Consider the following 27587-nt stretch of genomic DNA (forward strand, 5'->3'; position numbering starts at 1 on the left):
ATGAACTGCAGCTCGTCTAGCTCTCTTGCACCATGCTTGAATCCACGCCGTCCGGAACGAGCCGTCCGGCCCGGAAATGAAGCCGTGCATCTAGCCGACCTCTTTATGTGATTCCTCGTCCCTTCTTCGCACACACGCTGCGCCATCGGCGCCAGACGGAGGCGCGGTGTGGACTGCATGCCTCGCGCCAAAGCGGCCCGCGTCCGGGGTGACATGCTCGAGGGCGGACGCCGCGGGTGCTCCACGTGCATGCCGGATGCGCGCAGGGAGGAAGGCCACCAGCCCCCGGCCAGGCCCCTCCGAGACCCTGCACATCCTGCCTGTGTGCCATGCTTCTCCGTCTCAGTCGCCTCCACCCGCGGCATGCCATCACGTGGTGCGGTGACGCTTCACATGGGAGGCTCTGGAGGACTCGGCGGTGCACGTCGGGAGTGCTCTCATCCCGCTTCCGGCATCTCTGCCCCGTGAAAGCCCACCCCGGTCGGATCGAGGAGAGATGCCGCGTTTCTCGTACACATGCACATCGGCGCTGTCCCGTATGCATCTCTTCGCACCTTTTCGCTTCATCACTCGTGCTCCTTATTCCCCTGGATGTTTTCCTTGGATGTGATGCCCGATGCCCCAGCTGTGCATGACAGTCCCCGTGCACAGCACTCACATGTCTGCGTCCTGAGGCCTGTTTCAGGACGACGCTGTTGTTGTCTGCGTGACCCGCTAGCTGCATCCTCCAGTTCCAGGGATGCCATGAATGATGTCTGAAGGGGTTGCCGGCTTGTGCTGCAACAGGTGGGGGCGCTGGTATGCGTCTGTGGTGGCAGTGGGCATTCCACCCTCTGCTGCACCCGCACGCCTCTCATTAGGAGTGGGTGTGTGTCAAGCAGAAAGGGACCCGCGGATAGGCATGCGCGTGCGCACAGAGAGCTCGCAGCTTGTCGTGCTGAGGGAGACACAGAGGGGCATCCATAGACACCCGACGGGGAAGCCCCTGCAGCTCGGGTGGGACGTGCGTAAGCAGGTCAGCTTGCGCAGCGGAGAGCTGCTGCTGGTCGCTGTGCCGCGCACCGGCGAGTGCGTGCCTTGTTTCGGGGGACGCTCACCCCGCTGCCTGGCGTGCTCGAGCGTCCAGCACGCCACCTTTCAGAGGACGAATCTTAGTTTGGCCTGCATGACATCCTTGCCCGCGGAGGATGTGGGGAGTGTGGCGTGATGAACACAGATGACGTGGTGCCGTGCCGGCGTACGGTTGCGCTGCAAGCCCAGGGGCCCACCACCATGATGGGGCGAAGAGGGCCCAGGAGGGATGGTTCGGCGGCTCCGCATGCACGCCTGGCCATCTTCGATTTGTTCTTGTGGGCGGGGCGATGGCGTGGGAGATCCATGATGCGGCGAGTGTGCTGCGGGCCGCGGTTGGGCCTCTGAGGCGCCGTGATGTGCACAGCCGAGGATGCCGGCGTAGGGCCGACAAACGCCGCGGCTGTCTCTGTGTACCTTGCTGGCGCTGCTGGAGCCTGTCTCGCAGAACGGTCGCGTAGTCGTCGCGAGGCTATTCGCTGGAGGGGCTTTCGCGACGGGTGGTGGTCGGCGTGACAGGGCGGGCGGAGTGAGAGTGCAGCAGGACTGCATTCATCTCTCGAGGCTGGATGTATGATGAGCATGACCGAGAGAGGGCGGCACGCAGGGCAGCGTCGCAAGAGCTGCTTCCAATCGCGTCAGCTCTGGCGTGCAGAGCGCTGCGTAGGCGGCGTCACCAGAGGGGCCCGCCTTCGTGGGTGTGTTGTTGGCCGCCGTCGCGTATCTTGCCGTGGCCTTGCGGGACACCTCGGTGTGCGTCTGCGTGACGGCGTCGGCGGTGTGCCGTGCGGTGGTGTGGTTATGGCTTGCACACGTCAGGTGCTCATCATTGGGCCAATCGTGTGGGGTGGCCCCCTCCCTGGCCGGCTGGGTCTTCATCTCGTGTCGGACACCGGGCCGCGCGAGCCGGCCCCCGCCCCGATGGCGTGTGGGCTGCGTGCGATATTGCCTGGTGTGTGGAGATCCTCCTATGCCGCGAGGTGACTGTTAGGTGTGCAGCCCGAGGTGGTGTGTATGCGCCCCGCAGGGACGTGACAGCACAGCCGCAGCGCCGCTGCTGCGCCGTTGTCGTTGAGAAGAGGGGGAGCGCGTACAGTTGTGCCCGTGTCGTCCTCTGTGAGCACGGGGACGCCAGCGGCGTGCCTCCTCTCTCTTGCTGCGCCGGGGTGCTGGAAGGCTGGTACGCCTGGTGCCCTGTGGGGCCTGTAGGGCCTGTGGGAGTGAACTGCGCGTGTTGCACAATGCAGACCCCTGTATCGACGCTTCGTGACGGGGGCGGGCCAGCCAACAGTGGTGCGCTTCGTTGCGCGCACTGGCAGTTGCGCTGCGTCTGGCGCTGGCGGGGCCACGGGCTGCTTCCTGCATCAGCGCCTCGCTGCCAAATCAGAAAGCAGGAGTTGGGGGCCGTGTACTCGTTGCATCGCCGGCACGACTCGCCGTGAGCTGGTACGAGCTTCATGGTTGATCGCAGTTCTCGTCAACGAGCCCGCCCAGCGCTGTCTAGCGATACGAAGAGTGGGTACTAGACCGTGAGGTAGCACAGTGCGGTGGCCGGGCATCACCAGGGCAAAAGCGAAGTGGTGCTGAAATAACGTGAAGCGTATTTTCCTTCCGTAAAGAACAGATTACTATCGCGACGACTGCAAGCGTTGCCGGGTGGAGTCGTGCAATGGAGGTTTTCAAGCTTTGGGGATAGTGTATAGCATGAGCTGCCAGCCCTCTGTAGACATGCTCGCGATTAAGCGTCATGCTGCCGGCACTCACGTGGCCGTCAAGCGAACGGAGTTGCGTTCACGACGGTGGCAAGCCTTTGCGCGGTAACCTCAAAGCAAGACGGAACCAATCTCAGTCGCTCAGCCGCTTCCTTTGCCGATGGCAAAGGGAAAGGATTTATGTCGTCGTTTTCATTCTGGTTGACGATCCGCCGTTGCCGCAGCGTTCGCCCCCCCCCCCCGCTCTCCTTTCTCCTGCCGGAGATGCGAAGACTTCTGTTGGGGCTCACGTCAACCGATAATGTTTTTTTTTAATTGTCTTTCTCATATGGCTCTCGTCTCAGTAATGGTCTCCCACGTATTCCTTCACACCCTTTTCGCTCGTGCCTCGCCGGGTACCCGCCAGAAGACGTTTCGCAACGTGCTACAAACCTGCTTGTTCACCCTTCTGTTGTCACTGTACGAGGGATCTCATCGGCTGTGATCGGCATCATGATCGAAAACTACGATACGATTACCGCAGGAAAGCGACTTACGCCGGAGGATTTAGACCAACACATTAAGCGGCTAACAGCGCCACGGCGTGAGGTGGAACTGCGTGACCCGTTCGAGGTGTGTCCGACGAAGCGAATCTCGCCGGAGGCGCTGTCGAGGATGACGGACCGTCTCTATACCCAGAGCCTCCAACACAAACAAGAGCGTCTTGCGGCGGCAGAGCAGGCCGCTTACGGTGCGCACACGCGCGGCACCTTACTCAGATCCGCACCACTTTCACCACAGGACCAGGAGACATCCGTGAGGCGATTGTTCAACGATGCACTCGAACGGAAGCAGACGAACATGGAGCAGCTCCGCCGACAACACCAATACCACCGCCCCACCAACGAGACAAAGGTCCCGCTAAACATGTTCGTGCAACATATGTACTACGACCGCCTGGAGGCCAAGAAGAAGACGGAGAAACGCCTTTACGACACGTACCTGGCACCGACAGAAATTCACACCGGCACCATTTCTCGCGAGAAAGCCGACGAGGCATCGAATCGCCTGTGCACCACGAAGGCGGGGGCGTAGTTGTCGCGCGGCAAGTCGGTGCTCGTGTAGCCTTTTATTTTTTTCTTTTCGTCGTATGTACACTATGTACGAAGTGTCTTCTCCGTACCCTCTCCCCAACGCTGCAGCTCGTATCCTCCATTCTGATCGTGTGCGCTTGTGAGTGATACCCGTTTGTGGCTGTCCAGCGAGCAAACATAGCATCGACGCGACGGCGGCACTACCGTGTTCTTTGTTTTTCCTCTTCCTGAGGCCCTTTCTGCCAAAAGGAACCGTGACGCACAGAAGAGATGTCTCGCGCTCGGTCTTTGCGGCGGCGTACTGACCTCCCTCTGCTCCTCATGCACACAGGCGATTCGTGAGCCATGCCTCGTTCACGGACGCATCTTTCTTCCCTTGCGCACTTTATCTTCATATCCTTCCCCCCGCCCCCTGCTCTATCGCCGGCGCGTGGGGTGTATATATACATGCATGCATATATATATATATATACACATAAATATGTATGTATGTTATCTTTCACACCGCTGCCACGCATTATTGGCTCCGGAGCCGGCACACACGACGTCATTTAAAGCGGAGAGGCCCTTCCCATCCTACTCCTTTTGTGTTTCCCTTTTTGTTTCTGCCAACAGCGTACTGTGAGTGCAATCACCCCCGCCCCTCACCCACCAGGGCCGACCACCCCGTGTTTGACATGGCCGACGCCGCGGCGTACCTCAAGCTTGGTAAAAAGATCCAGTCTAGTCGATTCGGAAGGGCCGGCGTGGCTCGAGAGGAAGCAACCGTCATCAAAAACGACGGATGTGCGGCAGCTGCTAGCGACGGTGGCACTCCTGGCATAGATGTCACCTCCAACAGTACCACAAGTGGTTTGGTTGTGGTGCAAGTGAATGACGCGCAGCGTGAGGTACAGCAACTGCCAATGAAAAAGAAAAGGGTGGCGAAGCGATCACGCAGCGGCAGTGACGAAAAGGACCGACCTGCAGCGCCACCGGCGAAGTCGAACTCGATGGTGAATGCTACACCCGCGACAAGCACAGGCCAGCCCCCCTCGGAGGACTTATCCACCAGAGGCGTAGTCTTCGAAGATGGGTTAAATTTGACAAATGTGGCGTCGCCCACGGCGCCGGTTCCGCCGGTAGAAGGGGTGGCTCAGCGGATCAATCTCATGGCGAAGTGGTTCCCTGCGTCCTTGCAAGAGCGCAAACTTGACGCAGCGGTGGCACCCTCCATGATGTTTGTGGAGGCGACTGTCGACCGCGTGAACAAAATGCGTGAATATGTCCTTATCCTCCGTTACGGCATCGAGGATGTGGAGGCACTCTTGGAAGAATCGCGGCAAACCCAGTCGAATGTGTGGGGAAAGGAGTCGGCAGACGGCAATTCGACTCATCAGAGGCCGCGGCGAGAATACTGGGACCTGTCGAGTAGCGAGGTTCGTGAGCTAGTGCGCTCGGTTGGTCTCCCGACTTTCGCGCAGGCGCTGGCTGAGTTTTCGGATGCGGTATTCGGCTCGCACTGGTCAGCTGCAGCGGCTGTCTACCGCCTCTTATCTCGGCGTCGTCGTGTTTGTGCGCCGATGGACTACAACATCAAGGCCTGGCATGAGTATCTCAATACTCACGGGCCAGAAGGCGGGCGCCCGCCACGGCTTTCGGATGTCCTGTGGCTGAGTGCCGCTAGTGCCTCGGCGATGTTCACCGCCACGGCAAGCCGGCTGCTGCGCGGTGCGCGCTGCTGCGCGGAACAGATCAGCGTGTCGGATGCTTCGCTGGACGACAGAGCGTCATGCACAGCGTCTGAGGGCGACTCGGGGCCCTCAGATCGACCGAGGTTCTTTGACAACACCGAGACTGCGGCTGAAGAGAACGAGCCGGTGTCGACGCGCGTCTGGCTGATGTCCGCGCCTGTTATTTTTCCGCCGACGCTTAGTCATGAGCAGCGGGCTGTGCTCTCTTTTCTGCGCTTTCTCATGCCGACCTCTCACTCGTTGCGCGAGCGTACGACCTCGGTGGGCTACGGCGTGTGGCTCTTCGCGGCTTTCAGCGCACTCGACATCCCGCTAGACCCTGACACAGACCGCCTGGCGCATGACCTATTCCGCACCTGCTGCCGACATCTTCGCACACTCGCAGCCTGGCAGGGTGTGTCCGGCAGCACCCGCGACTTGCTGCTGAGCAAGCTCCATCCTCGCAGGCCCGACGCGGCTCCACCTTTGTATACCTCCCTCGACGACATTCGCAGAGAGGATGTGCTCGCGCTGTACACGATCGTCGTCGTTCTTGCCCGCTTCTTCCGTCAAAACCAGGACCATTTCATGCCTTTGTGAGTGTTTCCACAACGCCGCTGGCAGAGTACGATTCACGCGCATTCCTTGCAGTGCGCCACTTTGTTAGCCTGCATCCGTATATCTGTGCGCTTGTGGGAGTGTGGCGGGAGTGGCCTGTGTGTGCGTGTGTGCGTACGTTGGCAATGGACATGATCATAGGCCCCCCTCCCTTGAGCCAGCTTCCAGTATAAGCTCGCTAAAAGGGATAAAGAAAAGACAGCGGACTCGCCTGCCGTCATGGGCGGCCACAAAGTGATCCGATCCTCCATCATCTGAATCTTGTCAGGAGGCCTGTTTTTTCTTGTCGTTGTCCCAGCGCTTTTGCTGACCTCTGATAGCCAGTTCAGGAGGGGGAGGGGCGCCGCGTCGCGGCACCAGGACCCAGCCACCCACGCACAGTGTGTGTGGGGACGCCAAGCACCTACGGCGTCAGGTGGGGGTGGGCCATCAGAGCGATTTGCCGCTGCCGGCGTCGGCGGGGAGACACGCCTGTGCCACCCGTATGACGCGGCAGAGCGTCCGTGCAGCTCGAACGCACCTCACACCCGGCTCTCGGTCTCCACTGGTGGTGGTGGTGGTGGTGGGAGGGGGTGGGGGGCCTCTGCGCCACTCCGGGGGAGCGGAGTTGGTGAGAAGAGTTTGGGGCACAGGCCGTGCTCGGGTGACTGAGTCGGCGCCTTGCGGCAACGCGTGCCTGCCGCTGCTTCGCACCGGGCTGATGGGAGCCTCTGAACGATTGGGAGAAAATGGAATTGAACTCTTGCTGAGTGGCAGAGGAGACGCTGTGGCACTTGATAAAAAAAATCGGTTTGTGTCTAACAGAAGCCACTGCACACGAATTCAAGGCGTGCTTGCACATTTCTTAAAGGTGCGCATGATAGGCTATCCGAGGTACTCCTCATGGGATTGCTCTTGTCGCTCTTCTGCCCACTCCTCTTACTCCTCACATCCCTCGAACACGATTCCGTCTCTGTTTTTCATCTTGGCCTCTCAATTCTTTTGTATGAATGCCTTTTGGGCCGCCTCCTTCCTGTATGGCAATTCGAGGCGGGAGACGACGACGCGCACTTTGGGTGCATTTTAGTTTTATGTGTCGTTTGCATACGTGTGGGCGTGTGTGTGTGAGAGTCATTGATGGCATTCCGTGTGTTCTAGCGGCATAGAATCATCTCTCGTTTCTTTTTCTTCACCTCCGCATACACACACACACACACACACGCACAAGCATACGTATACGTACGCATACATACGCACCGGGGCACTCGGTGGGTTCCGACAGCGTTTTGACGAGCTGGTGAAGCTTATCACCTCTTTTATGGGGTGAGGTGTGGGGGTTAATTTATGAATATTGAGCGCATAGACGACACCACATTTCTCACTCCGCTCCCTCTTTCTTTCCCAACACTAACCACAAGCACCACGAAAGCCAACACCCTGTCTAACGAGCCTTCCCGCGCTACCGTTGATATCGGAGACCACGCACGCCGACTCTCACACAGAGGAATCACTGCCATGTTCACGTTGTTATGTTGCGCAGACTTGGCGGGCAACAAGGTGAACCTCGAGATCGCCCTAGAGACCTTTCCAGCCACGCTTCGGTGCCTGGAGAGTGACATCGCTCGTATTTTTAGCCGTGAGGTGGAGGAGTCGGGTACAGGAGAGCATCGCACAAATGTGGCGGAACCCTTTCAAGTAATGAGTGTCGTCATCTACGATGACGTGCTGCTGCGCTGGACAAAGCTCAAATCACTGGCACAACTGCACGAGTACGACCAGCTGTATGTCTTTCAGCCGCAGACGCAGTGGCACGTGGACCTGCAGAAGGAGCTGCCACCCCCGCGGCCACCAGCGCGCAGTCGAGCATCCTCCCTAACTGGGACCTCGGGCGCGTTGGCATCGCTGCATGTCAACGGCCGCGCGTCCTCTCCGTGGCCGAGGAGCGGTCTTAGCACTCGAGTTTCTGCCGCCGCGGATGTCGATACATCGCATTCACCTGTTCCGAGCCGGTCGCCGGCGCGAGCACAGTTGGAGGAGCATCGCCGTGAGGAGGAGCGACTGGCGCACCGGTTGGCAACCCTGCGGAGGGAGCGGGAGCTCCTCGAGCGTGAGGCGCAGCGGGAGGAAGAGGAGGAGCGTCGCCGCCGCTCCCTCGAGACGTACCGGCTGCTGAAGTGCAAGGAGGAAGAAATATGGTCTCAGCGGGACGCATTAGCGAGGGCGGAGGAGGAGTTCCGCCAATTTCTGGCGGAGAAGCAGCGATTGATGGGGCAGTCCCCAACGCCCTGAGTGAGGGGAAGCCTCCGGAAAATCACATGCCTTCGCCGCGCTGGCGACTGCCCCTCACACTGGTGCACGTCATACCTCTCAGCGCGTCGAGCGTCTAGTCCTCTTTTCGCGCTTCCCCTCCGTCACTGGATGTCAAGGCCACTCTCTCCCCCCCGTCGCCTTCCTCGCTAGACTGTATATCGCGAACGCACACAGAGAAACGCAACCGAAGAAAATGAAAATAACCTCGTCGAATATACACAATGCCGGTTGGCACCCTGCAGAAGTGATAGTGGCTCTCGTTTGGCGAAGCGCTTTGCCGGCAACTGGGCAGTACCGAGGCATATAGGCTCGTCGCGAATTAGAAGGGCTTCTTCTAACACACGTCGCTAGCTCGCTCGCTCCCTCTCTCTGCCTGCATGCTTGCATAGGATGCTTGTACTGGCACCCCTTTGCCGTGCGTCTCTACCGTTTGTTGGTGTATTCATGTATGCTTCTTCTCTTCTGCGCTTCTTTCTGTCCTTTCATCTGTAGTGCTTGCACGCCTCTCTGACTTGCACACAACCACGTCGTTGTGTAGGACGTCGGTACTCGCAAAACGCCGCGGTCGTGTTTCTGGTGTATGCGGCACCCTCTGTTCATCGCATAGGGGGTGTCTCGGCGGTGTTTTGTTCTTATCTGGGGGAAGTCGCTTGGGGGGGCCGAGATGCACAAGTAATTTACTTCGGAGACCAAACGGCACACGCCGGTAACCGCAGCGCCCTGCGCGGCCTTCTAGACTCCTTTGCATGAGTGCATTCACGGTAAGAGCACATCGTTTCTTAGTTGCCTTGCTGCGAAGATGCAACCTGGCGCCGAGATGAGCTGCGGCTCGTACGCGGCGTTCCACTCGTTGGGAAACGCACTTCGTCGACCGAAATCGGACTACAGCATATCACTGGAGGCCAGGGGTCGTAGCGAAAAAAAGATCCCCCATAAGAGCACGAGCGCAAGCTCGTACACTGCGGTAGAGCAAACAGGACCGCATCGTAGCTCCCCGCGCTGGAGCTTCGTTCGTGAGACGGCTGGTGTGATGCAGCCCGCAACGGCTGTGGCGAGAAGGACCCCTGCTTTGCTTTCGACCCCACGCGATCAGCGTACGCCCACGCCGCAGCACGCTCAGACGCCGCCGCGCAGTGAGCAGCACGTGACTATCGCTGGCTCTGATGCTTACATGGATGAGGCTGCCTCTGCACTTCTCTCGGAACTTCAGCAGGTGGTAGTGCGTGTGTCGCATCAGATGGTCGAGGAGCGGCGCCGTGCCGCTCAACAGCGCAAGCAGATCTGTGCGCTGGAGGTGATCGTGGCGGAGCAAGAAGCGATGCTGGATGCCCTGCGAGCGCAGCGCGATGCTGCACAGTGTGAAAATAGCCGGCTTCTGAAAAGCTACCAGCAGAAGTTACGCTGGCGGGGTGCCGACCCTGTTCAGGCGGCTCGACGTAGTCCTGACATTTGCGGCACATCGGGTACGCGCGTTTCAGCGGCGCAAGTAGACAACGTAGTGCAGGCTGAGTTCCGACGCCTCTCTACCATTTCTGAGCCATGTCTTTTTAGCGGGTTCGACGATGTAAGCCCTGGTGTCGCTGCCGTGTTGCGGTCGCTGGCGACGCAGGTACTTCAGCTGCAGGCTGCTGCGCAAAAAGACGAATTAGAGGCATGCAATATATCAAAGGACGCGCAACCTGCTCCGGTGCAGCCTCATGCAGCATCCTCGTCGCTTCGTGCAAGTGCACGAGCAACTTCGACTTCTTCGCTCCTGCCAGCTTTCAACAGGAGCGCACCAGCTGACGACCACGGCAAGGCTGGCGTCGTGGACCGCGTGACGCCGGTTGCGGCGCTAGAAAAGCGAAAGAAAGCATCCGTGTTTGCAGCTGCCACAGCGGGACCGAACTATTCTCCCTCGGAGAGAGCTGGTCACACAAATGGCGAGGAGGCTGAGTTGCACTGCGTCGATCTGGACGCCGGGACGAACGGCGATGCGCATGCAGCAGCATGCATGGCGTCCGAGGCAAGCGCATCGGTGGGGAGCTCCGTGTACGAGGATGCGGCCTCCATCTTGTCTGACATACGTGCCCGCTACGGTCTGTAACGTAGAGGGGTGCGAGTTGCGGAAACAGAGACGCCTCGGGAGAAGAGGCCGTATGGCGAAAAGAAAAAGATGTCAAGCTCACGTTTGGCTTGCGTGCGCTTGCATGTCGTCCGAGGCGTGGAGTGCGGTGGGAGGCCACGCTGCTGCTGGCAACTGGGGCGCCTGGGCATACTCACACTCATGCAGACGCGCAGCGAGTTGTAAATTCTGTCGTGATTCGATTTTCTTTTTCTAGAGGTGTACCGGTGCGCAGATGGCAATGTGGTTTTTTTTGCTTGAAAAACATGTACACACACCCTAGCAAAGGCGCAGCGCTTAACTTCAATGTACCGAGTGAAGGCCCGCATGCTTGCGTAAGTTGCTGTGTCCGTGTGCGCGTTGTCGATTCGCCGTTCGCTGTTTTCTGACCGGAGGCCGCGTATTCGCACGCTTATGTGATGCTGGTGCATCCTCCCCCCGCCCCTGCATGAAAGCCGGCCTCACCGTATGCACGCGTCTGCGCTTCGTTACAATTTTGTTTCGGCCTCATTCCTCATCATCTTCTCCCACACATGGACGACAATCTACGTAACCACGTACTTGTCTGACGACGCACCTTTGCAAAATACTCTGTTTCTTGTCGGAGAGGTGGACAATCTATCCGTCACAGGCGATAGCCCGACTACCCATCCGGTGTCCACGCTACACATACACACGCACAGGCTTCTACGTACCGGTACGCCTTTCCTTTTTCGGCACTCAGTCTCAATGTGGAAGGCGGTTTGTCGCAGAAAAGATGCCGCGCTTGCAATGCTTCCAGTCCGTTGTAGGCCACCAATGTGTTGCCGTGCCCTCCTACGCACCCGGACATCCTTCGTCTCTGGCGTCGTTTCGACGGCCTGCCCTGTGCTGGTGATGTCGGCGCGGCGATGGTGCGCGACACCGCCGCCACACGGCACCGGCTCCTCTGGTTCACAGTCCATAGATGAGGAGGCTGTCGTTCGCGCTGCCAAGTGGAGTTCGTCCAACTTCGAGGAGCGATTGGGCTTCCGTGCCGGTGAGACTATCACTGAGGAGCGTCTGAAGCGCCACTACCGCATTCTTGCAAAGCACTACCACCCGGACACGTCTGCGGGAAGCGGCAGCAGCAACGGCGTAGGGTGTGAGGGGGAGACAAGCGCTGGCAGGGATGGTGCCTTCCAGAGCATAAAAGAGGCGTATGATGTGGTCAACGCTGCGGTGAAGCAAGGTGGTCGACGGGGCGGCAATGCCTCGCGCGGGTTCTCCGCGGAAGACTTCGCTGGGGGCTTTGAGTTCTCTGACGAAGCGCGGCGTCGCTCTCAGATGCGACTCCTTGGCGACGCGGTCCTGCTTTTCGTGTTCATGACAGTGGCCTTTATTGGAATTGTGAGCAGCCACAACAAGTCACGCATGCAGTCTCGCTATCTTTGGCACCTGGTCGGGATCTTCTTTATAATTCAACTCTTCCCACGCCTGTTTGCGGCGGCCATCCTCTTCGCTGTGCATTCGATGCATCTGCTCGAGAAAGCAACGCTGCAGGAGCAAGCGGCTATCTCGCTCATCGTGGAGCGGACTGAGAATGCCTGCTCTGTGCAGCTGGACGGTCTGAGGACCGAGGCGCAGCCGAACGTTGTAGTCCAAGTGACAACGACAGCAGACGCCGACAACGAAGCTGCAGAGAGGGTTTCCTCGACACTCACCTTCGACAAGGGCGTCACAGCATTTACGCTACCTGTGCCAGTCAATTTGAGCTGTGTCTACCACGTCAAAGCAGTGGATGAGGCACGCAAGATAGTACTGGTGGATCGGTCACTCTCGGCGAGGATGCCGGCGACCGTCTAGCGCGCGGCAAATCAGCCTCGATCTTGCCTCTATGGTTTTGTCATGACCGTCTTTGCCCGCTGTCTCCACTAAAGCCAGAACGGTAAGTGCGAGCTGCTAGCGGAGACGCTTATGGAGAGGGAAGGGTTTCCGGGATATGCGGCATATGGAGGAGCACACATGAATCTCGCTTTCGCTTGTCCTTGGGGCACCTGTGTCGCGGTGTTCGCATCACGTTTCTGTGCTTTAAAGCGTCTTTGTTGTTGTTGTTGTTGTTGCGTGTGTGCGTGCGTGCATATGCGTGTCATCACAGAGCCCACCGTCGCGTCTTTTTGTAATGATCAAGGTACCTGTATGGCTAACCTCGCTGGCCCTCGGCCACCGCGCTTTTCTGTGTGGTGTGTGCATAGGGTGGGAGTAGTCTTCACCAGCCACGGCAGAATATCCGAATAGCTGGGAGGGATGAGGAACACACAAGAAAACCCGAGAAGACTCGAATGCTCTTCCTCCGCGAAGACGGGACGCTTCACCGGCACAGCTGAGGTCGTACGTTACCTCCTCCCTCTCCGTGGCCCTTTCGTCCTCTGGCTTACTGACATCGACAGAGGCGCGCGCGATGTGCAGCACGTTTATGCCATACGTCTTCTTGGCGCGGTTCCGCGGGCTAGGCTTCATTGTTGTGTGTGATTCTTCATCTCCCGCCGCCGTCGCTGCTGCTGCTGCCGCCCCCCCCCCCACTCCGACACCCGCCTAAATCTCGCTTGCTCACCATGGATCTGCGCTGCACGCCAAGCAACCTTCCCCTTCTCCCTCTCCTGAGTGCTCAAGGCAGGCGCACGCCAAAAAAGAGAATAATAATAACTAAATAAACTGGCCTACTTCGGCACCTTCATCAACGGAGAAAGCGGATCTGCCAAGCGGGTTCCGCCTGTTTGTTCGGTGCTGTCCTTTTCTCGTCCTACAAACGGTGCTTTAATCATGTCGTCGGCGCCGTCCACGCTCTCGGCGGATCAGCAGCGCCTGTTCGACCGGATGAATCGCGAGTACTCAAATCGAGAGTACAGCAAGGCGCTGCGCACGTCGGAATGCATTCTAAGGGTCGTCCCAGATCACGTGGACACGTTTGCCGGCCGCGGGCTTGTTCTGTACAACATGGAGAGGCAGGAAGAGGGTTACGAATCCATTAAGCAGGCTATCCTCCTCAACCCCAAGTCGATGGTGGCCTGGCACGCGTTAGGCATGTGCCAGCGGCTTGACAAGAAGTTTGGCGAGGCAGTGAAGGCATTCAAGCGTGCGCTGACATTTGATCCGGCGAACACGGAGGTGCTGCGCGATTTGGCGTCAGCGTGCATTCAAGTGCGTGACTGGCCTCTGTTCCTGGAGGCGCGTGAGAAGATGGTCACGGCAAAGGCGAGTGTGCGCGCAAACTGGGTGGCGCTCTCGTGCGGTCACCGCATACTAGGCCACAGCAGGATTGCCGCAGCTGTCATGGATACCATGACTTCCATCATGGACGCTGGCGACAATCCCGTCGAAGTGAGCGAGGCACAATTGTATCGCGTCGAGCTGGAGCTGGAGAGCGGGGCACCGCAGCGTGCGTTGGAGCTGCTCAAGAAGCACGACAGCGAGATCATCGACGTGGAGACGAAGCTGCTGCTGCGTGCCAAGGCGCACGCGCAGCTCGGTCAACGCATGGAAGCGGAGAAACGCTACATAGAGGTGATCTCGATGGGTGTGTCGGAGGCGGACAGCATCGCAGCCCTGGCTCACCTGCGGAAGATCCCGCTCGACCGCTACCTTCGCCCGGCAGCGGGGTACACGGAGAAGTACATGGAGATCATCGACCGTGTCCTGAAGGCATGCCCAAAGTGCGACTACGCAAAACGCCACGCGCTGGACTGCGTGCCAATCGCGGAGTTCAGTGAGCGTCTCGCCGCCTTCGCCACACCCTACATCCAGCGCATGATTCCGTCCTTGTTCAGCGTGCTCAAGTCATTGTACGTGGATGCCGAGCGAGCGGCAATCATAGGTGACGTCTTCGCGATGATGGAGCGGGAGCTGGAGGCCAAGGACTTCTCTCGTTTTGGCGGGGAAGCGAACCCGTGCTACATTCTTTGGGTGCGCACGTTTCTCGCGTCGCACTACCGCCGCACCGGCGAATACGCGCTGGCGCATGCCTACATTGAAAAGGCCATCAACCACACACCAACACTAGAGCTGCTTTACCTGGAAAAAGCGAAGATATTTGCGCGCGAGGGCAAGACGGCCGAGGCAGCCGAGCAGGCTGATTTGGCGCGGAGGTTGGATTTGCAGGACAAGTACCTGAATAGCAAGGCGGCCAAATACTACTTCCGCGACAATCAGGTGGAGAGGGGGGAGGCGACGATGCAGCTCTTCTACAAACCGTCGGTGGTGACGGGTGACACCTACCTCACAGCACTCGAATCGCAGTGCTATTGGTATGAGCGCGAGGTGGGAGAAGCCTTCTACCGCAGAGGCGACTACATCTCCGCGTTGCAGAACCTTCTCATGTTCGAGCGCCACCATGAGCAGAACCACTGCGAGCTCAGCGACTTCCACAACTACGTATTTCGGCGCAATACCATGCGCCCGTGGTTCGACGTGTTGGACTGCGACGACAACATGGGTCGGAACAAATTCTTCTTGAAGTTTTGCCCTGCCATTGTGCGCACTTACATGCGCATTCATGAAAAAGGCGAGGAAGCTGTGCGGGCTGCGCACGTGCCGAGGCCAGAACTGAAATTTGACGCGATCGCCGCAGACGAAGTGAAGCGGATGAAGCAGCAGCAGAAGGACTACTACATCAGCGACGTGGACCTGTCAGAGCCTCTGGTCAAGGCGAGCCGCTACATGGGATACCTCTTGGCCCACCGGAGCACCCAAGCCAGTACGCATACGCTCGCCATCGAGCTGTACACGGCGGCTGCCAAGCCTCTCCTTGTCGCTCGTTCGCTTCTTTCTCTTCACCGACAGCGGTACAACAAGACTAAGGAACTTGCTGTGGCCTTCAAGACTGGGCTGTACACCACGACAACCATGGACTCTCGCGTGCAGGCTGTTGTTGATGAGATCCTTGCCACCTTGCTGGAGTAGTGGATAACGGACGACTCCCACTCCCCCCCCTCGAACCAAAAAATAATGGGAGGCACGCCTTCATGCATGGCGGTGCGGGTGGTTTCCTTTTCCGTTGTGATTCATGGCGTGCGGGTGTGCTGTTGTGGAGAGAAGTGGGGCCATGAGGTGAATGCAGGAAGGCAGATTTCGTCAGGCGAATGCCCTTGTCTTTGACCGCACGGGCGCACATGCGTACACAGGCTTGTGTGTGCGCGCGTGCGCGTGTGCGTGCGTCTTTTGGGTACACCGTCAGTTCTGTTAACCTTGTAATGCGGCGAAGCCTCCGTTGTCTTTACAGTGCGGTGTGTTTCTTATCGCTCTAGTTCTTTTAAGGAGCCTCCCCGTCCACCTCCTCCTCCTCCACAGCCTCCTTTCAATACACATCCATGCACCCCCGTGTACTCGATCACACTGTCTGGGGAAAAAGAAAACAGAAGTTCTCTCCGTCCCTTGGACGTAGTGCAGAGATTAGCACGAGCATAGTGGCAGTGTGGATAGTAACCTCGCTTGACAGAGAGAGGGAGGAACGGGGTACGGCGAACGCTGCAACAAGCATCGTGCACGGGGAGTGGCAACGGAGCACACGGGAGCGAATTTGGCGTAGGTTTGCAAAGAAGGTGCGCGTATTCCCAGGCCGACTAGGCCTCACAAGAGAACGAATATGTAGGACTTCCCGGCTCTCCATATCGAGTTCAGGAAAGAAGCAGAAACAAGGCAGCTCAGCCCACAATCCGCATGTCATATGTTCGGGTTATGATCGACCGAAACCAACGCATTTCTCTATCTGCATCTGCGTTTTTCTTCCTCACGCACGCCTCGCTGCGTCACGGGGAGCTGTTACCGAAACAGAAAGTACAAAGAAGAAGGAAAAGTGCGATGCCGAAATTGTGCGTGGAGTATTCCAAGTCGGGACGAGCCAAGTGCTCCAACACGTCATGCGGCAAGAAGATTGAGAAGCACGAGCTACGAATCGGCACCGAGGTAATCATGCCATTTAGCGAGGAGGGAGTAGAGTCATGGAAATGGCGCCACCTCTGCTGCTTCACGGAGCGACAGCTGAGCAATGCAAGGAGCAGCGGTGACATTGACGCCATTCAAGGCGAGGGCGACTTGGCACCCGCCGACAAGGCACTCGTGCAGAAGATGCGTGAAGGTAGGCTCGTCGGTGATACGTCCATCCTTGGACGTATTGGCGACATCGCACACTCCTCAGTGAGCGAGGAACTAAAGGGAAAGGGCAGCAAAGCCACCAAGCCAAAGGCAAAGGCGAGCGGCTCTGCGGACGATGGGGGCTTACCGTCCGCTTCTGCTGGCGAGAAGCGACCACCTGCGCCGCCGCGGAAAACAAAGATACCGAACACCAAGAAGCAAGATGATGATGCTGATTCCGAAGCGACAGAGGAGTACGAAGTGGCTGTCGAGGCTGTGACGGGAAAGCCGAAATGCCCGTATGGGGCCCACTGCTTTCGCACAACCGAGGAGCACTTCCGGCAGTACACGCATGGCGACGATAACGGCACCGCAGCCGATGCTGCAGTCCCGTCTGACCACAGCAGCGCCAAACTCAAGCCCGTGATAAAACGAAGAAAGCTGTAGCATAGTGTGCGGCAACACTACATGCGCTATCGCCGAACGCACTTGGGCACTGGCAATTTCTAGTTGGCGAGGGAGTCGTGTCACGCTGAAGGCCAGCCAACGGCGCGTTAGACATGTTGCCAGTACCGGGACCTACGGTAGCGGCACCAAAATTCTCTATTAGTGTTATCGCTGTGGAAACGTCCAGTTCAGTCTGCTGCAAGCATGCGGTGACGTTTGTCGCGCCGCCCCTCGTTCACTGGAGACTCCCACCAAAGAGGATCTCACGTGGCCGTAGATTTGACTAACAGCAGGTGCGCTCACGTCTCCAACGCAGCCTACGAGCTTCTCCTCTTTCCCACTCGCTCACGACTTTCTTCTTTTGTGCGCATCTGTTCTCGACATGATGGCTTCAGCGCAGTGGGGGCTTGCAACAGTTCTACGTTCTTCTGAACTGCCGTGCGCGTTTTTTTTCTGCGTGTGCGTGCGTTTGCGCCAACCGTGCGAGTCGCGGCCATCGTCCTGTCGGCTTTCTGACGTGACACGCCCGGAGGCACAAGCGCCACAAAAAACTGCCTGCGCTTCCGGCCGAGTGCGTCTCGGTGCTTGAGCGAGAATCTCGCGCAGGGACTCACCCCGTCTTCTTAACCGCAGGGGAAGACGTTGGAGCTCAAGGCAAAAAAAAAAGCATTGAAGGAAAAGGAAATCCAGCCTGAGGCAACTGCACAGCATACCTGCCGCAAGCACCCTTTTGTAGACCCGCGGAGGACGAACCTGCACCATGTCCACGCAGCACACATCTACAACGTTCCTTGAGCGCTGTCCTCGTGTGGCGCCGCTCCTCACCTCCTTCGCTATCTGTTTTTCCTTCGCTCCTGCGCGCACCCGCAATCAAGCCCCACCGCGAAGAAACAAGGCCAACAGTTCTGACCCTGCATCTTATCCATGCACGCTGCATCCTTTTTTCTCCACCCCGTCTCCTTACTCTCTGTTCACCCGCTCCAACCGCTCGCTCTCCTCTCAAGGTACCGCGAAACTGCAAGGACACCTTGCACGCCTTCATCGAGTCCGTGTGAGGCGCCGCACGGGACAGCGCCAAAGCGGGCACGCGTGCTTTTTGCGTCGGGGCGATTGGGGAAAAATGTCCTTCCGGCCGGAATCGAACCAGCGACCCTGTGATACCTGCGAACTCTACAGTCACATGCTCTACCAATTGAGCTACAGAAGGTCCACAACAAGGTCGCACTTCGTGGCTACAGCGAAGAACACGCAACACCACCAGCCCATCTGAGGGGGTGGGAGGGGGAAAAGGCCGCTAGGGGGATCGAACCCCTGACCTCCGTCTTACTAGGACGGCGCTCTGCCATTGAGCTAAGCAGCCACCGTTCCCTGGAGGAAAAAGCCGCCTGACACCCAAAGAGCTGCAACCCAGCCGGCTCCAGGTGCGGCTTCCAGGGCTTGGCTGTGGGGGAAAGGGGGGGCGTGCCGGCCAGCCTCCGCAGAGCGGGACGTATATAGAGCGAGGCCTCGGAATAAAAGGTTATTCGAGGAACAGCCAGCACAGAAATCTTATAATCGTCTGGCTGGGGGTGCCAATAAAAGGCTCTCTTTTCGACTATGTGTTTTGGCCGCGACCCACCGCCCCAAGCTCTAGCCAGGCACCGGCGTTTAAGCAGGGTGCTTTAAATCTCGTCGCTACCCTTGTCCCCCGGGGTGACAGCAATCAGCTTCTCAGGCGGTGGATGGGAGAGATTGTTAGGATTTGCCGCATGTTTCACACCACAGAGTCTCGCAGACGTCGTGGAGAGTTTCGCACCTTCGGTGCAAAAAGGGCTTCCCATGGAAAATCCGCGTGCGCATCTGTGGTCGGGTCGGATTGGTGGTGAAGTCCACCTGTAGGTTTTCCGATTGATTGTTTCCGCCCTTATCTAACCATTCGCCGCACTTCCGCTCTGCCCCCCAAAAGGGCACCAAGCAACTGCGAGATCAGCTTTCTGCTTTGTTAGCTTTGGTGCGCCCGATGGGGCGACGGAAACCCCTCCTTTGCCGGCGAGTGCGGGCCTGGCGCTTTTTTTGACCGTCTTTTTCTCCTTCTTGGCGTGTGCCAGCCACTCTCGCCACCAAGCGTTGCCCAACCCGAACCCCAGCAGGCAAACTGCGAAAAACAACGCACTTCAATCAGGCCCCGGAAGCCGCACCTGGAGCCGGCTGGGTTGCAGCTCTTTGGGTGTCAGGCGGCTTTTTCCTCCAGGGAACGGTGGCTGCTTAGCTCAATGGCAGAGCGCCGTCCTAGTAAGACGGAGGTCAGGGGTTCGATCCCCCTAGCGGCCTTTTCCCCCTCCCACCCCCTCAGATGGGCTGGTGGTGTTGCGTGTTCTTCGCTGTAGCCACGAAGTGCGACCTTGTTGTGGACCTTCTGTAGCTCAATTGGTAGAGCATGTGACTGTAGAGTTCGCAGGTATCACAGGGTCGCTGGTTCGATTCCGGCCGGAAGGACATTTTTCCCCAATCGCCCCGACGCAAAAAGCACGCGTGCCCGCTTTGGCGCTGTCCCGTGCGGCGCCTCCTCGCGCCGTTTCCTGTCGAACGCCGCCCTTGCCCTGCCCACCACCGGGACGCCGCGCCCCAGCGGTGCGTGGCAGCGCGCCCGCGCAGTCCCCGCATCCCCGCGCCCCGGGGCCTGTTTCACGACGGCCTTCTCGGGTCGGGCCGTGGGGAAGGGGGTATGGCCTCGCCGTCTTCATCTGGCGTTTCCATCGGTGCCATGCGTCGGCGGCGTGTCTTGGCAGGCTCACCTGCGCATGCGCGCTTCAGGTACGGAGACGAAAAAGAGGAATGAGAGGGCGACAAAAGGTGAACTACATCGCTAACACTTCAGCGCACCGCGTCCGTGTGGAGAGAGGGGAGGGGGGGGTAGGCCAGCCGTTGGGCAGCTCTTGACATTCGGCGTCCCCTGCGCGCTGCCAGAAAGAGACACGACGACGGAAACACAGCGGCTGGCACGCACCGCTTCGCTTCTGCTGCTGTTGATTTGGCTTTTTCCGTTTCCAGAGTGTTCACCAAAACATCGATTAACCGGGTGAACGCCGCGTCGCGGCACCAGGACCCAGCCACCCACGCACAGTGTGTGTGGGGACGCCAAGCACCTACGGCGTCAGGTGGGGGTGGGCCATCAGAGCGATTTGCCGCTGCCGGCGTCGGCGGGGAGACACGCCTGTGCCACCCGTATGACGCGGCAGAGCGTCCGTGCAGCTCGAACGCACCTCACACCCGGCTCTCGGTCTCCACTGGTGGTGGTGGTGGTGGTGGGAGGAGGGGGTGGGGGGCCTCTGCGCCACTCCGGGGGAGCGGAGTTGGTGAGAAGAGTTTGGGGCACAGGCCGTGCTCGGGTGACTGAGTCGGCGCCTTGCGGCAACGCGTGCCTGCCGCTGCTCTGTGCCACGCGACGAGCCTGCGACCCCTCGGCGTAGAGCGGAGTCGAGCTCATGTTGTGCGGCAGAATGGACACGCAAGGAAGAAGTAGTGTCCTGGTGAACGAGGCACATTCGCAGACAGTGAGAGCAGGTACATGGTTCACCTCACTAGACTCGCAGCGATGAAGGTAGGACGTGGAAGGCCGTTTGCCCTTCACCTAGGAAAGAGTAGAACTCGAAAGCACACAGCCTGCCACCGTGCGAAAAAGCCAAAGGAAAGCGCATATACATGAGTAGGACACACAGGTAAACGCAGCGAAAAGGAAAGCAAAGAAAACGAGAAAGGTCAAAGAAAAGCTAACGGAAAGGAAGGCACGCGCTGCGGGGTGGCAGTAGTGGATGTTCGCCTTGATCAAGTGCCGGCGGCCGTGCGCCGCATGCGAGCTTACCGCACACTTCCTTCCGCTAGTACGCGCAAGGGAGAGATGGCATCCCGAATTTTGCCACAGAAAGGGATGCCACCTCTTCTGGCGCCAAAAAGTATCTGCTTCGTATCTTGTGTTGTCCTTCGCCTTGCTAATGGGCTATCTTTTCGCATCCATGAGGGCCCGCACACGGTAATGTTTCTGCAGGGCGTAACCCTATGCGCAAAACGCTCTTCTGAGAGCCGCAACGAGAACGAGGACGCCCGCGGCAGCCAGCGGCTGCCGCGAAAAAAAAAATAGGAACTGAAGGAGGCGTTGGTCAAAGGTAAACCAAGACGCAGACAGTTTATGATCATTTCTCACGTGCTCAACATCAAGGCAGCGCCGCACACGCACTCGCAGCGACCCACATAACGAGCAACAGAGTATGTGTGGGAGGGGGGGTTGTTACACGGCACACCAATTTCGTGTGCGTGTGTGGCACTGCAGATCGACTGTTCACCCGGCCGTACGCAGATCAGGAAAAAAAAAAGCGGCAGCGAGCTTGCACAGGGGATGGGTTGTGGCGTGCGAAGATAGGGGACAAGCAAGCAATCAGTGAGAGGTCTCGACCGACCCGGACCTACAGTATAGAGAGAGAGATGCGCTGGCTTACTGCTCAGAAGTCACACAAGACACACAACAAAAAAGAGGGGGGGGGGAAACGACATCGTAGAGGGAGAGGGGTGGAGAAAGAAAGGACAACAAACAGCAGACAAGTAAGAAGATGATGTGAGAGATGCAGCCCTTCGTTTGTTGTCGCCGTTCGAGACACTAGCGTTTTGTACGTTGGTGAGATGATGAGGGGTGGACTTGTCGGCGAGTATGGAGATGTGGCCGAGGAGAGAGACAAAAACAAAATGGGGTACGAACTAGACGGAGACAACGAGAGTCCCACGGGACACGGAATCAGCATTGCGATCGACCGTGCCCCAGATCCCTAAGCGAGAAGGAAAAAGAAAGGGAGACGGACTGCAGGTGAAACTAGCAAACGGGGCAAAAAAAAAAGAATTCATTTTTTTCTTCCATTTCGTGTTCCCACACACCCTCCTGGTCACTCCATATCCTTATCGTTTTCTTTCGGGCCACGAAACGAACCCATTCTCAACAGGCGAGGCAAAGGAAGAGGGAGGTGGAACCCACACACACACACACATATTGCCTCCCTTAGTGTTCGCATGGCAGCAAATCCTCAGAGCGGACTGCCTGCTGCTACCCGCACGGACAAAGTGGCAGAGACGGCATTCCCACATTCACTTGTCTCGTGCGTGTGCGTGTGCGTGTGCGTGTGTGTGTGTGTCCTCATCCCTTTCCTCGTAAATCTCTTTCGCGCAGGCAGAGGGGTCACTCACGCACATACACACACACACAAGAAAGAAACAAACACCAAGACAGGCCCCTAACGGGGTACAAAAACGAAGAGAAAAGGGAGGAAAGAAAAAGGGAGGTGCGCGTGAGACGGCGGTGGCATGCTGCGAAGAGGTGAGGGCGCAGCAGGAAGTTCTATGAGACAAGAGAAACGCACGGAAGTAGGGCAGCGAGAGGGCGAGAGAGTCAAAATGTAAAAGTGGAACGGTGCCGAACAAGCCTACACCGCGAATCCACTGGAAATCGGGAGAGGAGGAGGGGAGGAGCGATCACTGCGGTATCGCCCCAACGACGGAGGAGAGAGGTGGAAGAGAAACAGCATCTCCGTAACTGCCACCAGTTCGCTGGCTGAATGGCCAGTATCGAGTCCCTTCTTCCTGCTCTTGTCACCGTGGCAGTAGCCATCGTGTGCGCACGCGTGTGCGTGTGTTTGCGCCTGTGTGCATCCTTCGCCACCCTACAGCTTTGCCAGAGGGACCTGCGTGGTGGTGCCCTGCAACCGCTTGTTGATTTTCTTTTGCAGCTCCTTGAAGACTACGTTGATCTCCGGGTCCGCATCGATCTCAATAATGATGTCAGAGTAATGAGCGATGAGAGTTGCCTTCTGACTGTTGTAGATCTGCATGCGACGCTCGTGCTTCTCTTTCGTGTCGTCAGAGCGGATCTGAAGACGGTCCACAACGTCCGGCGAAGGCGGGTCGCTCTTGAGGTTGTAAATGCGCCCCGTCACCGGGTCGAGGCGACGGGAAAGGCATCGGTTGAGCAAAATCTCCGGCGACACGTCCAGCAAAATCATCATGTCAAACTTGAAGCCGCGCGCCCTGAGCACCTCTGCCTGCCGCAGGGTCCGTGGAAAGCCGTCAAGCAAGATGCCGTGCTTCTGCACAGCCGGCTCACTCAGTCGGTTGCACACGAGGTCGACGACGAGCTCGTCCGGGATCAGGGACCCTTCGGACATGATTTCTGCACACCTCAGCCCTAGCGGAGACTTTTTGAGCACTTCTTCGCGTAGCAGATTACCGGCACTCAAGTGGACAAATCCGTACTCTTTCACGAGCAGATGGCTCACCGTCCCCTTTCCGCTGCCAGGGGGGCCAAACAGAATGATAAACAGCGGCATGGCGCACAGGTCCTCTCGCCTGCTACTTGCTGCAAGTCGATCCTCGGTTGCGCACACACATACAGTCCACACATACGCAAAACCATATACGCAACAACAAACGTGCGGCTCCTAGTGTGTACCGGCTAGTGGGCACACACAATGTACGGAGAGCCGCTCATGAACAAAGGCCGCTGTACGAACGAGCGAGGCAGGTGGCGGCGAGTCGGCAGCACTGAAGAGATCGGGGTGTGGGACGCGGCAAAGTAAAAGATAACGTTTTACCAGATACACACGATGAGGAAGGAGGAAGGGGGCAAACTCGCAATGGGGTTACCGAGAGAAACTAACGAACCGAGGCTAGCCAAACAGAGTGGTAGGTGGCTGGGCAGCTCTACGGTGCGCGTTGAGGTGTGGTGAGCAAAGATGTTGACCACGCGTACGAGAAGACGCAGCAGGAAGAGAAGGTAGTGGTGGAGAGAGGTAGGTGTAGTGCTGGTAGCGTAGGCGTAACATACAAGCAACCGCCGGTGGTCTTGATCTCCCGCCTGTGGTCTACGAGGGGGTCGGGAGGGGGGTGAGCAGGGGGGGGAGTCTTGTAGTACGTATTGCATTTCCCTAAGCACGCAGAGAAAGACCTGAAGGATGCCGAAGGCGCTCTTTAGCAAATCTGTCGTGGGGGAAGCACGCCACTCAAGTCCTCTGCAGAGGGTTGCTCTGAAGACGCAGGCTAATGCGTACATCGTTCATCCTGTGATGGTCGCATAATCTTCCATTTTCCCCCCATTCCATGCTGCACATCAGAACAAGACCAAGCAAGCGAGAGAGAGAGAGACACCATGGCTGAAAAAGTGCAAACAAACCGTGCATGTCTACGGCCATAACCGCATCAACAGGCCACAATACGATGGACTAGTGAGAAGGGCGGGCGAACAGACGAGGGGAGGCGCCGGACATATCGGGAGGGGGCAAGAAGACGGTCTCAAAGCGTCCATGGAGAGCGAGCCAGGGAGACAACAACCCCTCTCGCCTCACCCACGCCGCCCACCACCACGCAGCGCATCAAGCACAATTCGCTTGACAGTGCGTCACCCCACACACAAACACAACCACAGATAAGAAAAAGAACGACACGCCCCGAACACAGACGAATCCCCTCACACCAAGGGAAAACAAAGTGTCCGCGCTTCACCAACGCATGAGGCAACAAGCACGGATCAAGCGTGTATCATCTTTGCAGGTGCGCCACAACACCCTTCCAGCCCTGGCACGCGTGTCCACGCCTCACACGCGACATCGCACGGGGCGGTGGCACGCATGGATAGGCTGGAGGGGGGATCACGTAGGCAGAATCACCTCCGCCATAAGCCCAAAGCGACGCTGGTGACCGCTCCACAATACCACAGCAACATCTGCCGTCACGAAAAAATATAAAAGGGGAAGAAGCCTGAAACCAAAAAGAAAAGAGGCGAAGTAAACTGAAAACATCACATCCGCCACCTCCTCCTCTTAGCTGTAGAGGTCGTCGTCGTCCGCTGGCGGCGGCGCCCCGCTGCCAGCAGGCGCACCGGCCTCCGCTGGGGGCGGGTTACTAGCACCGAAGGTGCGGCTCTGCTGCAAGGAGGTCTTGAACATATCGTAGCGCCGAATGTCCGCGTCAGAGACGGAGCGGCGGGCACCGCGCATTGCCTCCTCCACGTGAGCGCGCGTGATCTCCGGCACCGGGTCGATATCAGCGTTTTCGTCCAACTGCCCGATCTTCTTCAGCTCCTCGAGCTGAATTTCCTTGTTGATCGACTCGCGGATTGCCATCTTGCACGCGCGCTGGCAGATGCCAGACAAGTCGGCGCCGGAGAAGCCGTGCGTGGCGGCGGCAATCTGATCCACGTCGACGTCGGAGGCTAGCGGCGACTTACGGAAGCTCGCCTTGATAATGGCCACACGAGACGCCTTGTCGGGCAATGGGATGTAGATGAGCTGGTCGAGACGCCCAGGACGCATGATCGCAGGGTCCAGCACGTCTGGCCGGTTCGTCGCACCGATAATGAAGACATTCTTCTTGACGTTCATGCCGTCCATCTCTGTCAGGATTTGGTTGATCACGCGGTCGCTCGCGCCTCCGTCGCCGTGGGCGCCGCGGGACTTGGCCACGGAGTCCAGTTCATCAAAAAAGAGCACGCAAGGGGCCGCAGCACGAGCCTTGTCGAAGACGTCGCGCACATTCGCCTCCGATTCACCGAACCACATTGTCAGAAGCTCCGGGCCTTTGATGGAGATGAAGTTCGCCTGGCACTCCGTCGCAATCGCCTTGGCCAGCAGCGTCTTACCGCAACCGGGTGGGCCGTAGAAGAGGACACCCTTCGGCGGCGACATGCCGTACTTCTCAAACTTCCACGGGTACTCGACGGGGTACTGCACCAGCTCCTGCAGCTCGCGCTTGACGTCGAGGAGGCCGCCCACATCCTCCCAGACGACGTTCGGCGTTTCCACCTGTGTCTCGCGCAGCGCGGACGGGTTCGTCTTCGCCATGGCCTCGCGAAAGTGCTCCTGCGTTACACACATCGCGTTCATCACCTCGACATCGATGGTGTCGTCCTCCCAGTCGATGATGGACAGCTTCTCGCGAATGCACTGCATGGCGGCCTCGGTGCAGAGCTGCGCCAAATCGGCGCCGACAAAGCCGTGCGAGTCCTTTGCCACCTTCTCCAGATCAATGTCGTCGGCCAGCTTCATGTTCTTGGTGTGGATACGAATGATCTCCAAGCGGCCAGTCTCGTCCGGCACGCCGATGTCGAGCTCGCGGTCGAAGCGGCCAAAACGGCGCAAGGCTGGATCGATGGTGTTCGGGCGGTTCGTCGCCGCCATCACGATCACCTGCGAGCGCGATTTCATGCCGTCCATTAGGGTTAGAAGTTGTTCTTGAACAGCTCTGGGTGGCGAATGGGCAGCTCGACCATCTCTCGGATCTGGTTCAGCTGCTTGCGGCAACCACCAATGTCGTCGTAGCCGACTCCGTCAAGCGCCTCCTCGTCCTCTCGATGGATCGGATCACCCTCGGAATGGATGATTGTGTCCGGCGACACGATGCAGTAATCACCCGGGTCCACCTCCACTACCTTGAATTCCACAGAGCGCATAGCGCCACGGCAGACAAAGGAGTCGCCCTTCTTCACAGGCCGGTACGACTCCAAAAAGTATGGCTTCAAGAAGTTCTCGAACAAGTCACCAGTGAGGTTCTCCACTGTGTCATCGATTGGCAGCAGGTGAACGCGGTTTCCGTATGGAACATCCTTGCAGGGCACGATGCGAATGGTGTCGCCGAGGTGAATGCGGATGTTGCGGCGCGCGACTTTGTTCATCTTGATTTTCTCCGGCGGGCACTCGTCGTCCTCCATCGCGATGCAGACGGTGCTGCGGTGTTTCTTGCCCTTCACGAGAACGGTGTCACCGCGGAAGATGTTCAGCTCCTCCATCCGCTTCGGGTTCAGCGATACAACACTGTTGTCATCATTGTACGGCTCCTCGACGATCAGCTTGTTTAGCTTCACCTTCGAGTTTGTGTTCCCAACAGCGTCCGCCATGGTTGCTTCTGCCGTGTCTTTGTTACGTGTGAGATCTTGGGTTTCAAACAGCGCAGAGACCAATCAGCGATACAACTGCCTTTCCGCTTGAATACTGCGACGCAGTCTGTCTCGAGTGTATAGGAGACAACACAGCACACGCACACACACAGGCAGTCAGTCAGGCAGGCAGGCAGGCAAGCGGTTGCGGAAGGTCAAACAGCGTCGCTTTTTTTTGCTGTGACCTACAAGTGCAACACGAAAGATATGTGAACGAGAGAGAGGGGAAGAGGCGGCACGCGATGTTTTTCTCTATTTGTTTCTCTGCCTATTTTCGGCCGGTATCGAAGAGACTCGCAGCGAAAATAGAAAACCGTCTCCTCTTCGAGCACAACAGCGATGGCTAACTTATTGTGGGGAGGAGCGCCAATGAAGGGGAGTGGAGGAGGAGAGGCACAAAACAAACAGAAAAAAAAACGAATAGAAGCACAATGGTGAGAGAGAGAAAAGGAGAAGAGAGCGTGTGACGGAAAAACACACACACACGGAACTACGGTGTGCGTAGAGGTAGGGACGCACAGACGACGGTGA

General features: G+C 58.1%; 9 protein-coding genes across 9 annotated transcripts; 7 read left to right on the top strand and 2 right to left on the bottom strand.

Annotated features, from left to right (window-relative positions):
- Positions 1-3275: 3275 nt before the first annotated feature.
- LINJ_36_1340 (conserved hypothetical protein) lies at positions 3276-3857 on the top strand (the record flags this gene model as incomplete). The annotated part of the gene is made up of 1 exon (XM_001469439.1): positions 3276-3857. One exon carries the CDS (start codon positions 3276-3278, stop codon positions 3855-3857), a length of 582 nt encoding a protein of 193 aa, XP_001469476.1.
- Positions 3858-4341: 484 nt separating this feature from the next.
- On the top strand, positions 4342-6168 carry LINJ_36_1350 (conserved hypothetical protein; the record flags this gene model as incomplete). The annotated part of the gene is made up of 1 exon (XM_001469438.1): positions 4342-6168. One exon carries the CDS (start codon positions 4342-4344, stop codon positions 6166-6168), a length of 1827 nt encoding a protein of 608 aa, XP_001469475.1.
- Positions 6169-7680: 1512 nt separating this feature from the next.
- LINJ_36_1360 (conserved hypothetical protein) lies at positions 7681-8454 on the top strand (the record flags this gene model as incomplete). Its single annotated transcript, XM_001469437.1, has 1 exon — positions 7681-8454. One exon carries the CDS (start codon positions 7681-7683, stop codon positions 8452-8454), a length of 774 nt encoding a protein of 257 aa, XP_001469474.1.
- Positions 8455-9292: 838 nt separating this feature from the next.
- LINJ_36_1370 (conserved hypothetical protein) lies at positions 9293-10561 on the top strand (the record flags this gene model as incomplete). Its single annotated transcript, XM_001469436.1, has 1 exon — positions 9293-10561. One exon carries the CDS (start codon positions 9293-9295, stop codon positions 10559-10561), a length of 1269 nt encoding a protein of 422 aa, XP_001469473.1.
- Positions 10562-11455: 894 nt separating this feature from the next.
- Positions 11456-12403, top strand: LINJ_36_1380 (conserved hypothetical protein; the record flags this gene model as incomplete). Its single annotated transcript, XM_001469435.1, has 1 exon — positions 11456-12403. The coding sequence occupies one exon, from the start codon at positions 11456-11458 to the stop codon at positions 12401-12403; it is 948 nt and encodes a 315-aa protein (XP_001469472.1).
- Positions 12404-13360: 957 nt separating this feature from the next.
- Positions 13361-15496, top strand: LINJ_36_1390 (putative N-acetyltransferase subunit Nat1; the record flags this gene model as incomplete). The annotated part of the gene is made up of 1 exon (XM_001469434.1): positions 13361-15496. The coding sequence occupies one exon, from the start codon at positions 13361-13363 to the stop codon at positions 15494-15496; it is 2136 nt and encodes a 711-aa protein (XP_001469471.1).
- A 756-nt stretch (positions 15497-16252) lies between these two features.
- On the top strand, positions 16253-17113 carry LINJ_36_1400 (conserved hypothetical protein; the record flags this gene model as incomplete). The annotated part of the gene is made up of 1 exon (XM_001469433.1): positions 16253-17113. The coding sequence occupies one exon, from the start codon at positions 16253-16255 to the stop codon at positions 17111-17113; it is 861 nt and encodes a 286-aa protein (XP_001469470.1).
- Positions 17114-22794: 5681 nt separating this feature from the next.
- Positions 22795-23457, bottom strand: LINJ_36_1410 (putative adenylate kinase; the record flags this gene model as incomplete). Its single annotated transcript, XM_001469432.1, has 1 exon — positions 22795-23457. One exon carries the CDS (start codon positions 23455-23457, stop codon positions 22795-22797), a length of 663 nt encoding a protein of 220 aa, XP_001469469.1.
- Positions 23458-24945: 1488 nt separating this feature from the next.
- LINJ_36_1420 (putative Transitional endoplasmic reticulum ATPase) lies at positions 24946-27017 on the bottom strand (the record flags this gene model as incomplete). Its single annotated transcript, XM_001469431.1, is given in 2 exon segments — positions 24946-26431; positions 26431-27017. Coding segments are annotated over 2 exon segments (2073 nt in total).
- Between the last annotated feature and the right edge of the window lie 570 nt (positions 27018-27587).

Source organism: Leishmania infantum, chromosome 36 (assembly GCF_000002875.2).
Source record: "Leishmania infantum JPCM5 genome chromosome 36".
NCBI lineage: Eukaryota > Euglenozoa > Kinetoplastea > Trypanosomatida > Trypanosomatidae > Leishmania > Leishmania infantum.